Raw genomic sequence first — 15,887 nt, 5'->3', positions numbered from 1 at the left:
CTGCTGCTTGTACTTTGGTCTTTTTAACATTGCTGAATAAATCACTTCAAATCATTTAATCAAGACTGGACACCTTTCTAAAAAGATATGCTACTGCTCTAACAGAAGATATGTGCTTAATACATAGATTCCAGGGTGGCTCAGGTTATACAGGAGGCCAGACTGGATAACAGTAATGGTCTCTTCTGCCTTTGTGGCAGTGATCCACAGTTTAAATAGTGGTGTGAGATTCCACTTCTTGCCGGGCCCTTAGAAAAAGAGAATACTTGCAGACTGATGCCAGTACACTGGCAGGAATTACATACCCTTTGGGTTTTCTTGGGGAAATATCAACAGGAGGTCCTGGTAAAGGCATGTCTTTGGGAAACATGTCCACCCACATCTGCACACGACCCTTTGAAAAAAAAGAAACAAGCAACACTGTCACCCTTCCTGAGCAAGACTGTAAAGGGCACAAAAATGTAGTTGTAAATTACAAAAAGTCAGCACAAGAAAAAATTCTCTTGAGATCATCTCCTGTGTCATCAAGCTTCTTGCACTGTGTTGTTCTTCCGACACAAGTGACATGGATTTCAGTATAGACTATTGCTGATATTTTTGTAGTTGATTCTTTGGACTTTCCCCTCCTTCCTATAAAGTTCTCTGTGTTGAGGCCTGGTTCATCTCTGCTGCCTGCCTCTCCTCCAGCGGTACATACTTTAACCTGCAAAATAACTTGGGTTGAACCAAACCCTAGTCTTATGACTAGACCTCATGCTTATACAGGCTACATACAACATAGACTCCTCCACAGTTGATGTGTTTGATCTCTGACACTGCCCCACTGCTACCACTACTTATTTTATCAGGGACAGAGTTTGTCTGAGCAGTAAACTGGACCCAGGTTTCTATGAGCAAACTCCAGCTTGACTCTGTTCAGGAGTTTCACATTTTCATTTGTTCTGTACACTTGGGATTCCCAGCAGTGCCCAACATGCTGAAACACTGCAAAACAGTTCTTGTGGTATTTTTGAGTCAGAACCCAGGTGGAACCATTTGAAATGTTGAGAGAAAGACTTTTCATGAACTTTCTAGCTCAATTCTGGAGACTCAAAAGGTTTGGATAACTTTGGGTGCTTGCCCAAACAGAATCCGGATTTTGAAGTTTTCTGGTTTGGTTATTGCAGGCAACATTGAATGGTACCAATGGCTATCTAGAAATTTTTACCTTTTTAACTGTACTACACACTATCAGAACACCATAGCAGTGATGAGGACAAAGGACAAATCCTTGTGCCCCCAAATGACCCCTATGTGGGAACTAGCCATTGGCTAGGCTGCAGTACTGGACAAAAAGACCTAGGGATTACAGTGGACCATGAACACAACCCAACACACTGAACACACTGAACACAACCCAACAGTGTGCTCTTGTCCCAACCCCCCCCCCCCCCCCCCCCGCAAAAAAAAGAAAAGATAGCCAATAGCATACTGGGTTGTATAAGCAGGAGTGTCACTTCCAAATCGAGGGAAATGATCTTTCTGCTCTGACACTGATGAGGCTTCACTGGGAACGCTAGAAACAACAGTAATTGGGGCAGAGGAATCCCTCTCTTGTGCTCGGGACTTCCATCACCTGTAGGCTTATCTACCTGTTCCATGCCCGGTTTATCCTTGTGATAGAGGGGCCTGGTCTCGATGTGCTCTGGAACCAGCTTGCATCCAACCTCAGGGATTTCTTCCCAGGAGCGTAAAACTTTTAAGGCAAGGTGTTCATATGATTCCACTGGATCTTCTAAACAAAAGGAAAAAACAGAGCTGAATTAGTATACAAGGGCTCTAACTAATGTGGCCTGGCTGTTATTAAAGACACTTGTTATAAGCCTGCTTATGTTTAAAGCAAGGCTTATTGCTTCCCAAAAGAAAAGAGAGGTGTCATAAACACATTTAATTCCTGTAAGTAAGAGCACCCGGGGGGGTGACTGAAAGTTTAGTGCTGAGAATGAAGCTAAGCTGTAAAACACAGTGAATTGTTTCAGTATTGTAACAGCCTGTTTCAAGGCTAAATCTAACATTAGAATGATAAAGTCTTGCTAGTTTGCTTTCATCTTCTTAGAAATAGATCCTTAAGTTAGATTTAAAACAAAAAAAAGTTTTGGTTTTTCAAAGAAAGGGGGACCTGCCATTTTCTTGAAGCATCAGAAAATGTCAGTGATTAAGTGCTAGAGCCTGTATATCACATCTTTTGCCTTGTGATGGCAGCAATGGAGAGCCCTGGGGAGCCAAAGTCACATCCTGAGTGAAGCACGCTTAAGCTGAAAGATGATAAACCGTAAACTCCATGGACAAAAGCCTGCCTTGCCCTGGGCAGTGGCATGCTGGGCAGGGGAAAGAAAGGGCCTAACTGGCAGTGGCCATTGACGCTGTGCCTTTGAGAGGCATACTGACTCAACAATGGTTCAGTAACAATGGTCACAAACTGACAGCGAGCAGATTTAGGCTAGATATCAGGGAAAACTTCTTCACGGTAAGGGTGACCAAAATTTGGAATGGTTTTCCAAGGGAGGTGGTGCTCTCCCCTACCTTGCGGGTCTTTAAGAGAAGGCTGGATAGGCATCTAGCTGGGGTCATCTGACCTCTAGCTGGGGTCATCTTGCCCCTGCCCTCTTTCCAGCCTAGGCAGGGGGTGAGACTTGATGATCTGTTGAGGTCCTTCTGACCCTAGCATCTATGAATCTATGAAAAGGCACAAAGGGGCAAGTTGGAAGCAGCTACTACAAGCACTCCTCCCAATGAACCCTGGTAGGCAGAGGATCAAGTCTAGTCCTGTTCTTCCAAAGGTCTCTTGGAGTCATTAGTGTTTAAACAATTCTCCTGCTTGGTGCATCTTTGGAGGCACAGCCACAATGTGGCCCTCTTTTACTAAAGATGTTGCCTGAGTCCTATGTCCCTGGTCTGCTTGGCCAAAGGAGGAACAGGAGAGATGGGTACGACATATCTGAATGAAGGAAAAGTTCAGACTTTGCAGATGGAATGGGCACTGAAAGGGAGAAAAAATACCAGAAGGTAGATTCCTGCTACAGTGACATTTAACTTGTGCTAACTGCCCTCTGAGCATCTCAAAGTTACACCACTTCAGGTGAGAATTAACCCATGCTACCTAGCTTGTGTTAGGGTAACTTCAGTCTTTTCCACAGAGACAAAATGAGCAATTTGTAATCTTCTAGCATCCCAGAATGCACCAATTCCAGCCTCCTCCTCCCCACCCAGAGCAGGGATAGAGGTCCTAGCTGCACCCCTTCTTACCGGCTCTTTAGTGGCAAGTCAGAGCTGTGCAGACAAGAAACGGTATTACTCATAACGTGCAACTGCTCACCACACATCCTAACTTTAACGCAGCTTAACATTCCCCAGATTTAGTATGTTCTAAGTGTAATGCGTAACTTCACCCATTTGTCTAACCTACTCTTAAAACCTTCGAATATCATTGCAGAATGCTAAAATCTCCTCTGCAGTTAAGTGAGTTCACTGCTATGCTACAAAATCTTTACTTCTGGTGGAAAGACAATGAGGCTAATATCTTGTCTAGCTCTTTCAGAAGGAAGGAGGGACAGTGCTGTGGTTCCAGCACTGAAGCAGGAGCTGGGTTCTAAACCCAGCACTGATACAACCTTGCTTCTCAACCTTTGGCCTGCCACTTAAATTCTCCATGTCTCAACTTCCCCACCTGTAAAAAGGAAGTAATTATACTTCCCTCTCTTGCAACTACTGCCCTTCCCTCCCACATTAGCTACTGCCTAAGATGTTCAGATTCTAGCAATGAGCACCATAGAAACCCTTGTGTGAAAATACCTTTATTGATTCTTTTTGGAATACTAGTTTGGATCAGGAGCGTACAGCACACTCAGTGTACAAGCACACTTGTACAAGCTATGGGTAATGTGGGTTAAGTTATCTGTGCTTTTGTTTATATGATCTTGTCTGCTGCTGTTGAAGTCCTAAGGCTTGTTTTGGTGATAAAGCAGAGTACTACAAAGTCTAATGTTGGGAATTGCACCTCTTCCCCCACCCAGTGAAGAAAATAAGTGGGAGTTCTGGAGTCGTGCAACATAAACCTCTCCGGCTAGCAAACCCTAAGTGGGCTTCATTCCTTCCCTCAATGGTGGAGCATCAGCAATAGCTTCCAGTGCAAGAGTAGAAGTAGTTAGGTATCTATTAAGTGGAATCTCGTAAGCACAACTGAAGGTTCCCCAGGCAAAACCAGAGGCTCCTACATAACTGCAAAGAGCCTCCCACTGCCTTGTGTACCATTCCACTGTTGTTAGCCACTCAAGGTATCCATCTTAATCCATCATTGTCTCCCAACCCATCCTCAAATCACCTCCTACATAATCACTGCTAGCTCTGGCACCCCTCACCTCCCCCACATATGCAACCAAGACCTGAGCTCTTTGCTATTCCTAGCTTGTACCTTGAATTCCTCACCTTCACAGAAGCAACAACTTCTGCAATGCCTCCTAGATTCATAAGGCAACAAGCTCCCCAGAAAGGCCAAGAGTAGAACTCAAGCCAGTGTCCTAATACAGCTATGGTGCTGCAGAAATAGTGAGGATAATAGTATAAATGGTAACAACCAAGAAGGGTAGCATTTTGGGGGGAGCATGTTTTAGTGGGTAAGGCACTGGATTAGAGCCTATTGACTTCCTGTGTGACCCTGTGTGAGTTTATTTCTCTTTGTACTTGTGTTTCCCCTCCCATCCTTGTGTACTGAGGTTGGCAGGTTTTCAGGGCAGAGACTGTCACTTGCCATTAGCTTCTATGGTGCCTGGCAGAGAGGGAATACAATCTCAGCTGCAAACTCAATGAACCACTGTATGATTAAACAAAGAAAGCACATAGTTACCATTCTCATCCTCACTGAAGAGCGTTTGCCCCTTAAAGACTTTGGTTCCTACTTGTATCTGTCCTGGTTGCATGTAAGGCCCACTCAGTTTGTTGTCCCTGCACAACTTGGTGAGTATTTCAGTGGGTTTGGTTGCATCTCTCCAGGCATTGTACCCTTCTCTGCAGTGAGGGGAGAAAGAGGAGAGAAAAATGGGGAAGGCATTCCATACAACTAAACGCTGTAACTGGTCAGGAGCACTATGCTGAATATCAGGTTACCTGGCCAATGGGCTTGTTGTATGGGAACACAAAGATGAATGGAAAAAATATAATGTTACGCAAGTGACACAAGCCAGAGTTGCACATGTCCCGTGAATCTGCTGCATAGCCTTATAGATCCATCCCAGTGAATGTGAAATCTCAGCACCACTTCTCTGGCCAAGAAACACCGAGCAGGACTTCTTCTGGAGCTGGCAAATGCCACACCTTCCTCAAGGAGTTTCCTCTGTGTACCTGGAATCCAGAATCCCGATCCCTCTTTCTTTCAAAATAAACTGAGCAGGGCTCACTCTTTTCTTTTAAAATGCCTGAGAAGATGATGTCTCCACAGATGACTTTTGTACAATAGTTTGGTGGCTGTAGCACTTGCGTATAAGGCTAGGGACAGACATTACACATAAACCAGTTTAAGTGATCAGAAACTGGTTTAAACCTGTAACAGAACAGATGTTCAGTGCACATAAACCAGTTTGAGATTGGCTGAAACTGGTTTGAGATAAACATGGTTGAATGTAGTATCAGAATTAACCTATTTGGCTCAAACCAGTTTATGCAATGTCTGTTCCAGACCCCTTGCTGGTTTAAGCTAAACCAGACACTCCTAGCATCCTGGCATGCTCTCTGGGCTGGGCAGGGCTCTCTGCTCTACAGCAGGGCTGACCCCTCCCCTCTGCTCCCTGGCTGCAGCTCTGGCACAGACTGTGGGCTGCTCCCCACTCCCCTCACCACTCCCTGCTAAGCAGGAATTCCCGCCTCCCCTCTGCCTTGCTGAGGAGGTGTCTGTGTATTAGCTAGCAGACCACATGCTGGCTGCAGTCCCTGCTGAGTCAACAGGTAGAATCAACAGGGACAATCAACAAGTAGCTGGTAATGTCCCTCTACTGTTTTCTTATTTGGGTGATAAACAGTGTTATCAATTCCCTCTGGGCTAATCAGAGCTTCTGCCACACCCCACTCAGCTCCATGCTGTGGAAGGAAGGGAGGGCTTCTCTAATGCCCCCTAGCTTCTAGCCTGAGCCACTGCAGGCATGTGCCTGCATTTCTGGGATTGCTGTCTGGTTACAAACCTGATTTAGCCTAGCCAGGTTATATTAACCTGCAAAGATTGAATCAATTCAGGCTCAGGCTTTTTGAATGTCTGTCCCTAGCCTAAGAGGAAGCCCTAGGTTCAATTTTCACCTCTGCCTGAGAGTATTCAAGCCCACAGCTCCCAGGAGAGTGCCCCAACCACAAGACCAGAGGTTGTTCTGGATGGGGGCAAATGCTACCCTTCCTGTGGAAGCAGGGCTAACTCAGTGGCCAAGAGTACAAGAGTCACTGGGCAAGACAGTGAGATCACACACACAAGAAAGTCTGACTGCAACGTAGCAGTGGGGAGTCCTGACTTCCTGCCTAGGCTCCCATGGCTGTTTCTTTACTTTATCAAATGTCTTTGTAAGGTAAGACACAGAACAGGCAGCAGAACCCAGGAGTCCCCCCTCCCAGAGAAGTACTGAACCCCCAGGCTAGATTCAGGCTCCTTCTTGGGTTTTATCTGACCAAATGAATCTTAAATCCTTTTCTATATACTATATTATACATTAAACCCAGGCCCAGGTCATGAAACAACACTCAGTCTGACTACTGATGTAGAACATGGCCTTATTTCCACTATCTCCAAAATCCAGAAGCAAATCCTCTTCTCTCATAAATATCTGAAATTACAGAGAGGTTTTACTGGTTGTGGTATAATTACTCTGCATTTTTACATACCAAATCAAGAGCAGGATGGAGTCTGTTCACTGCTGCACAGCCATCCCTGACAGCTATATTTATTTATACTTTTAGCCAGTAAAATTTCCAATTGAAGTTTCTTCAGTGGAGACATTTAAATATAGACAGTTGGCTTGTTAGAACATTTTGTGAGCAAACATTGCTCTTAGTTTTAAAAATCAAATGGTGTCCATACAGATTGTCAACTACTCTAAAGCCACTGCTGAACTTTGTGGCAGGATTCGATTTAGTAAACACTACACAATGCAATGGTTGGAAAAAAGGCACTATTTGGCTGCATGTAGAAACTTCTCCACAGGTCACTTATTTACCATGTAGGCACACAACAAGCATCTGAAGAGAATCTTACATTTCATATTGACTCTGGAGCCCGCAGGTAGCTCGGTGTCTGCTGTAGAAACGATTTTCCAGATCAATTTTTGTTTCTCCAATGAGGTCATCTGTTCCAATCAAGTCATGGTCATAGATCAGGATGGAGAGCAGGGAATCCTTTGGGAAAATGGCCTGTATTTCAAAAGACCTAGGACAAAAATGAATAAGCACTTGTCAGCCAAATCATTTTTAAAGCTAAATCAATAAAGATATAGCACAGTAAACACATGAATCAAGCAACACGTGCTGAACCAAGTGTTCGGAAGAGGTGAAATCGGTAACAGCTAGAGATGCTCAGTGCTTCTGGAAAACGAGCTTTACTGGCCAGATTTTAAAAAGCTCTTGAAAATGTGGCCTCCATGGGCATGTCCAGATGAGTGTGCATGTGCAGTATGCAGTGCTTCAAACCACATGCACCACACATACCGGCATTTGCCACACTGCTAATTTGTAGTGTGGTGGGTTTTTTGACACCTAGAGATCCCAGCAGCAGTGTGCACCACCTGAAACTGGAGCCTGTCAGCTGGAGCCACACTCTGACTGCCGACCAGGCTCCATGCACCGTACTGCTGCTGCTAGAGCCCTGGGAAGCCCCCAGCACCCCAGGTAAGGCTGCTAGGGCCACAGCCTCCCCTACCCCACCTGAGGCAACTTGTCATGTGCCAGAGCGTGTGTGCATGAGACAGGGACAAGTGGCAGTGGCACCACTATGTAGTGCTGCTATTTGTCCCCAGGGAAACGCATGTGCATGCTGGTTTGGGTGCACCCCGTGTGTCTAAAGCTGGGAATCCATAGCTAGGGCTACTTTTGAATAACATACAGACTGCTCTTTTGGTTGATTCTAAAGGTAAGAATTTATTTCCATGCAATACTTAGATTTAAAAGATGATACGCATTTTTTAAATAGGCTTTACTGTCCCGGTATCCATTTTACTTTACACCTAAATAATAGAGTCATTAATATGAGCTGACTAGATCATTTGTTGCTTCATTTCTTCTTGTACAATAACATACAAAGCTTTCTGCAGATTGAATTTCAGGAAGTGTTGGGCCAGCATGGAAACTGAATAAGTTATGATCATGCAACATGACACAAATTCTTGGGATTTAATCAGTACAATTATATGACATCCAAACAGATATGCATCAGTGTATAACAAATGCACTTAGCTCTTCATAACAGTAGAAATATCTGTAGAAAACTAAAGGCAGGAGGCACCATGAATCAAAATAAAGCTATTACTAACCTCCCAAAAATTGGATTTAGCTGTTTGGGGATGTAGTTTTCACGGTCTTTAATTTCAGTTTTGCCTAGTCTCAGCACAATATATGGATCTGATTTGCCATCTGGATCAGCTGGGCTAAGGTTAAGTGCCTGGTAAGAACAAAAGACTGTTACATCATTGATTCATGAAAGGTCACAGTTCAATGGATTGTGTTCTGTTGGAGTTAGCTGCTCACTGGTGCAGGAGGTGTTCTGAAAATGCAAAAGCTTAGCCAGCCCCATCTGCTAACATCATTACTACTACTAACTGGTGGTGGCTGTGGCTATGACTGTTGCTGAGGCTGCTGGTCATGGTTGCTGCTGTGATGGTTATAGTTGGGTTTATGGTTGCTGGTGGCAGTTTAGGTTGTTAACACCAGTTAAGCACTGGGGGCATACCGTTTAAAGGATGCCTAGCCCCTGACTGCAAGAGGCTAGAGAGGTTATGAGGGGGCCACTTCTGGTCACAATGGAATGGATGAAGAGACACAAAGTGGAAAGGCCAAGGCAAGAAGCTGCCTGTTTGAGGCTTTCAAGTCCAAACTACCTTGAGGATACCTTGCCCTTGCTGCTTTTTCTCTCCTTCCTTGCTTTGTCTCCCTTTCCCTCTCTTGTACTTTCCAAAAAAACCCCAAATGTCATCTTCTCAGGCTTGACCAGCGTCCCTGAGATTTTCAATGAAAAAGTTACAGAATCATAGAGAAGTCTCATAGAGAAGTAGGGCTGGAAGGAACCTCCATACTACCTACTCCATTTCAGGGCTACTAACTGCACATCAGAGATGACCCTTGAGATGGGCTCAAAGTGCAGTGCTGCTGTTCACTGCTCTTGCTGTAATGGAATTGTGCCATGTGGATAAAACTTTTGAGAAGCTCTCTTAGATACAAACCAGAAGAAGACTTTGAGTATCAAACCATTATTTCAAGGCAGAAAGAGATGCTGTCTACTTACTGCCACAATGTACACCCTGATCAGGACTTTGATGGAGTGGTTCGGTGGTACCCCAAGCAAAACCTTAGGCTGCCCTCCGTCCATCAAGCTGGAATCTTCAGGACTTTTGTAGATGCAGAAAGAGCCCTGCGAGTACACAGTTATTTATTTCTCTTGTAAACACAGTATAAGCCTCTTAGGGTGCTTAGCCATTTGCCAATTTCCATGGTTTTCAACATTGAAGGCACTGCTTCAGCCAATTTAAATGCACCTGCTCTTTCATGCAGGAGCAGCTTACTCTCAACCTTTTAACATATTAAAACTCCTTGTAACATTGTTTCTCAGAGCCTGTGTTCAGCCTTTGCTCAGTTGATCACAGGTTACTCAGAGTCTTGACCCTAAGAGAGAAACTGACAGGGCCTAGTCATTTCCAGTCGGGGTGTGCGGAATGGGCCCTATTCGATCTGAATTCCGATTCGGCCTAAATCAGTGATTGATTTGTTGATTCGGATCACTGTCCTCAATTCAATTCAGCCGAATCCAATCTGAATATTTGATGCTGATTCAGCCATAGACACAGCTTTGGCGGGGGAAGAGGGGGCAACATGCTTGGCGGCAAACCCGGACTAGTATTTCTGGTCCACTTCTGGGTCTACCGGGGAGCACACCAGGCGCCCTCCCATGCCCCCCTGGCTCAGCGATCAACTGCAGGGGGGACCCTGGGTGTCTCCCCAGACCCAGGAAGCACAAATCACCAAGCTGGGGGGTGGGGGGGGGGGCTCCCCTGCATGCTCCCCAGTGGACCCAGTGGACCCAGAAGTGGTCCAGAAATGCTGGGGAGCCCCCCGTGCTCCTGTGGGACACTCCATCTGTCCCAGCATCTCAGCTTTCACGAGCCATGCCTGGTGCCTCAAGGTATGTAGAAAAAACATTTAAAGCTGTGTCTATGTCCGAATCTCTGAATCTTTCCGATTTGATTCAGAGAGATTAAAGGGTCTCCTGATTCAATTCGGATTCAGAGATTTGGTCACCAAATCAAGTCAAATCTCTGCTGAATCAAATCAGTGACTGAGGCTTTGCATAGCCCTAATTTCCAGGGCTACTAACTGCACAGGAGTGATGGTCCTTGATACAGTTTGCAACAGGGGTGCTCAGCTCTCTGACCCCATGAAGACCTGACCCAGTGTAGGGTCAGCCCACAGGTGTGATCCAGTGCTGGCTGAGCTGCACATGCCAGAAATAGCCATATGCTGGCTTGATACCACACACTGGACAGGGTTGCGTGCTGACCCAGTCCTGTGTGCCAGATTCTGCCATGTGCTTTCCTAACCTTATGCATCAGACCTGGCCACAGAGTGACCTTACACACCAGTCCTCCTACATGCCAGCATATGTAGTGCTCAGGCTCACACCTATTTTACAGTGCATCACAAAGGAGATATTGCTTTGACAAATGGAAAAGTAATATCCTGAAGACCAAAGTTTTGTGCCTTTCATTAGTCCCCCAGCTCACTACCTTTCAATAACTGTATTTCATTAGTTCCAAGCCATTCCAAGAAATACCCGCAAGCTCCACTTCACAATTTTATTAAAGAAATGTCCGTGACATCTGTGGCCATTTCCATGTCCCAAATACTAATACCCTAAAGCTCACATCTTGCTCTTCATTACACTGGTCTAACCTGAGTGTAATGTCAATTGATTTAAACCAGGAGTGTCACATTCATCTGACCTTGTGAGGTGGATGAAGGGTGTGGGGCTGGTTTGCAGGCTGGATTGGGCCCATGCAATGGATCCAGCTCAGAAGGCTGGTCCAATGCGGGCACCTCATGCAGTGCATGCCTTGGACCAGCCTTGCACATTGCATGCAGCATGTGCCAACCCTGGTCCAGGGCTCTCACACAGAGCTGGCATGGGGTGCCTGCTGTATGAGGTGGTCATTCCAGACTAGCCCTAGGTGCTGGCTCTATTACATGGGGCTGGTCTGTGGGCCTGATCAGGACTGGCCTCAGAGCCAGTGTGCAGGGCTGGTCCAGCAGGGTACTGCATGCAGTGCATGCCCTGGACTGATCCCCTATGCCATGTTCAGTGCCTACAGCACCAGGTGCATCCCCACACATTGTGTGTGGTGTGTGGGCTGCCACATGCTGTATGCAGCATGTGGGGTCAGTCCAAGATCCACAGGCTGGATCATAGAGCTCCACAGGCCGGATCATAGAGCTCCACAGGCCGGATCTGGCCCCCAATTTAAACAGTAACCTGGTAATGATGCTTTTATAACTTGGAACACAATTTGCCACTAAAAAAAACTTTAAAAGGGGTAGCCCCAATGCCTAGAACACAAAACAAAAGCTTGTGCTTTAATAACTTGTACCACTTCAAATAAATTAGTAAAATATCTTTAAACAGACACTTGCACAGCAATGTACTTGTTCAAGGCACTGATTCTCCTGAAGCACAGAGTACTTCAGTCTGAAAGCAGGAAAATATTACTTTCATTGTGCTTGGAATTACATTTGCAGATTTTCCCAACATGTAAGAAATGTGGAATAGTCTCCCTGTGGATGTAAGTAGAAGCTTCATCATTTAAGCTATTCAGCGTATTTGAAATTATCTTTCGGAAATGGGGTTACATTAGTAGCAGCTGGACTGCATAGCACAGTCATTCTGTTCTGGCTCTAATTACTGCGATGCAGTGCAGCTCTGGAATTGTAGCTATGGGCCCTGATTCGAAACAGTAGTAAACACTGTGGGCTGGACACTGACTTCAATTGTCAGGTAATAGAAGAGATCATAAAACACCAAACTTCCTAAAACTTCAAACTTTTCTGTAACACATTGTGACTTTGGCTGCAACAGGAGAGCTAATTATAGGAGCAGACTACCAATGCTTTTTGAAAAACATTCCCGGTACATGTGGAACGTCGGTGAAAACATGCCCCTCTTTAAATTGCCAGGCACCAAATCAGCATTTAAGCTCACCTTAAATTTTCCTATTATTCTGTCCTCATGGTCACCATGGCCTTCATCATTGGATTTGCCTCTTAAGAGTTGAAAGGTCTTCACCCAGTCTTCAAAGTTATTAAATTCACTCTCTAGGTCTCCATCATAGATCTTGAAACATGGGAGAATGCTCATTGCTTAAGACATAGTAAGTACATGTACAACCATTGTTGCTGTAGAGGGTAAGCCCAAGATCAATTTTAGCTTGGAAAAAGGTTTTATAAAATCAAGTATTTGCAAAATTCTTTGGGAACCAACAGGAAAAGATCCCCTCCTCCGCTGCTGCTGCAAAATGTTTTATTTTTAACAAATGTTCATGGTATTTTGCCACCCAAATATTTTAGCAGCACCTTAATGCACAAGACATGACAAGAAGCATGGCAGCATGACAAAAAAAGAAAAAGAAGTATTGTCAATAGCAGTCTTCCTGCTCTAGATAATGCAATCCATTTATTATCTAAAAGAGGGTTTTCCACCTCTGTCTGCTACAGCATTATTCTGTGAGAATTTGAATGTAAAGGTGAAAGGGGGTACTCCATTTCTTTTGCTCAAGGTGAGGCCTTTCTAGTTTAAAAGATGATATAAAGGCTATCATTTCATTATATTACAAACCTGTTTCATGTCCCCTTTTGTACAACTCCTAGGTTTCTAATCATTTTCCTTGTTCCTAATCTTTTCTTTGAACATCCTCTATTGTTACTTTGTCTTTTATAAGATAGGGAGAATAGCATCTAATATATTATTCCCAGTAAGAGCAGACTATCCATTTATATAAGACTTTGAATACTATTTACTTTCCCAATTCTTATACACCTCACATTTCTGGAGGTGCATTCCTGGGCTGATGTTAATAGATGTTTTAGACTAAATCATTGAACATGTTTAATTGCCTTGATACAATAAGGTGTGGAAAAATTAATTTAATTAGCTATATCCAAGGTGAAAACAAAAGGAAACAAAAAAGGAATAGGAGTCTAATATTTAGTAAGGGTGACATTCAACCCTCTTCTGAGTAGCAGTACAATGACTAAATTCCACTCAAGACTCACTGTAGGCGAAGTCCTGGGTACAGCAGTCAATTTTGCCTTTATAGGATAAAAACAAAGTAATGAAATATTTTTCACCTGCAAAGTTGCCAGATTTGGGGCTTCTTCCTTTACTTTCTTTTGGAGTAACTTATTTTTCTTCTTTTTTTCTGATGTCTCTTCAATGTTTAATGTTACACAGTCAGAAGTCTGCTTAGCTACAGAGATTTGATAACATCATTTAGGCGTTAGTGATTGCAATGATGGACCAACCTCAAATGTTTTAGTTGAGTTGGCAAAAGAAATATACAGATGTCTTATTCCCTTCCTTCTTCTCCACTTACCCTCTCTCATCTCAAGCAAGTCAGAGATCCCTCTCCTTTTCCATGCCTTTTCCTTAACAGAAACACAATTTTTATACCTCTCTGCTGCTGAGTACTGTCAGATGACAGGATTATGCTTGTTTCCCAAACCTGGTGACTTCCATTGTCACTCTATCCTCCATGCACACATTATTTTCTCCTTGTCCCTCCTTTAATCCTTCTTCTTCAGCACTCCTTTTCAGGGAGAGGCTTATCCTTGTGGACTGCCACTGCCAGAATGACTGCTTCTTTGTGATCTCCTATGACCCAGATTTTCCTCAAGGCAAAGGCAGCACAGAACACATCTCAGCATGCCTCTGACCTTGAGGAAGCCCCAGAGAATGTGAGCTGCAATGATGGCAACTGCTAAGCAGAAACAAATTGGTTGAGGCGCCACCAAATACCGAAAAAGGCAAGAAGGACCTTTGAAGTCTAGGTATTTATTCCAACTGTCCACTGTTATTCTGGCCTGGTTGTATCTAGGCTTAAGTTTGGGACAGTCTCACCTTATCAACTGCACTAGCTCTAACATAAATAAGACATGATTATTATTATAAGGAATAACTTTATAACTATGCAAGCATTTAAGCACTGGGACTGATTATCTAGAGACGTTGTGGAATCTCCCTCCTTGAAAGTTTTTAAAAGGAAGTTAGGCAAGCATTTCACTGGAACAGTTTAGATAGGAATGTCCTGCCTTAAGAGGGAGGTTGGACTAGATGACCTCCTGAGGTCCGTGCCAGCCCTACTTTTCTATGATTTATCTATATTTTATATTAGGTATATGTTTATATTTAAGGGTATATTTATACATTGATTTGTATTTATATAAGAGTATATGTATCTGTATATTTATATTAACAATATAGGATTGGAAGGGATGGATATCAAGCTCAGTCCTAGTTGTATAAATCTAGATACAAATATGAAACATATCAAATAAAAATAATTTAGTGCTTTTCAGCTTTCAAGTTGTCAGCCTGGTCAACTGCAATGGAAACTCTACCAAACACATTATCATTGTACATGGATATGATGTCAGACTTTTGTACAGCATTTCCTGTCTATCAAAACATTTATCTCATGTAGACTGGTATGAAATCATCCACTCTACTAAGGTAATGGAAACTGTAGTCAGCTGCTTCTCCCAACATAATGACAACTGATATAGAAAGATCCTCAAAATGCTTTGGGAACCCTAAATTACTTCAACCACTAGAAAAATGCTGTCACCTCTAGGATGGGAATGAGGGCAGCTTTTTAAATATGAACAGCAACTCTGCACAGCCAGTACAAACATTAGATTTCCTTCCTTGTCAAATTTAAGAAATTGGATTAGCAAAAATATTTGCTATAGGCATGGGTCACTATTACAGTGACCTGTAAAGCAACAGATTACTGTGTTTTATTAATGCATTTACTGTCTATTCTTGGCAAATCTCTCCAAGTGCTGATGCTAAAGATTCTTGAGTCAACTTTGAGTTGGACACAGCGGTGGTAAAGCCTCTCAATTCTGTAATCCTTCATAGTCTATTTGTAGTGTTTTGGTTCTGGGTTGCACTTAAAATTTTTCTTATATTTTGGACACAATACAGCTGCTGCCCAAGAACGTGGTTGTCTCCTTACAGCATGCAACCTTGTAAATTCATCCATCATTTTGAGGCTGAAATCTGCAAAGAACTGCTCATGACATTTTAATATATTTAATATCTAACCCAACATAACCTAATCCAGGTATGTGAAGACTTCACCCTTGGTGCAATGCTACTAAAAGTAACCATGGACACGGTAAATATTCTTCAATTACCACTGAAACAAATTATTACAAGTAAAAATTATGCAAATATATTTCTCACTGTTGATGGGTTTTCCATCACTGGGATAGATTCCTTTTGCCTATCAAAACAAAAAGAGAATGGACAATATAAATATAAAAGGAATAATAAAAGTGAAGTCATTTAGCACACAACCTGGTTTTCAAATACCACTCATCCACTCAGTTGCACATTTAATTGA

General features: G+C 43.4%; 1 protein-coding gene across 1 annotated transcript in view; it reads right to left on the bottom strand.

Moving 5' to 3' along the window:
• Positions 1-15,887, bottom strand: part of FER1L6 (fer-1 like family member 6) — a 91,667-nt gene that overhangs the window by 14,896 nt on the left and 60,884 nt on the right. The window contains exons 28-36 of the mRNA XM_006028470.1: positions 15,728-15,767; positions 13,609-13,727; positions 12,464-12,595; positions 9,503-9,628; positions 8,535-8,662; positions 7,265-7,435; positions 4,883-5,043; positions 1,632-1,774; positions 306-394 (exon numbers count right to left, since the gene is read on the bottom strand). Coding sequence (XP_006028532.1) covers positions 306-394; positions 1,632-1,774; positions 4,883-5,043; positions 7,265-7,435; positions 8,535-8,662; positions 9,503-9,628; positions 12,464-12,595; positions 13,609-13,727; positions 15,728-15,767 — 1,109 coding nt within the window. The remainder of the gene's footprint in view (positions 1-305; positions 395-1,631; positions 1,775-4,882; positions 5,044-7,264; positions 7,436-8,534; positions 8,663-9,502; positions 9,629-12,463; positions 12,596-13,608; positions 13,728-15,727; positions 15,768-15,887) is intronic.

The sequence above is a fragment of the Alligator sinensis genome, unplaced genomic scaffold, assembly GCF_000455745.1.
Source record: "Alligator sinensis unplaced genomic scaffold, ASM45574v1 scaffold681_1, whole genome shotgun sequence".
Lineage (NCBI taxonomy): Eukaryota > Metazoa > Chordata > Crocodylia > Alligatoridae > Alligator > Alligator sinensis.
Note: the sequence above shows the minus strand (reverse complement) of the source record. Positions and strands in the feature narration are given on the sequence as shown.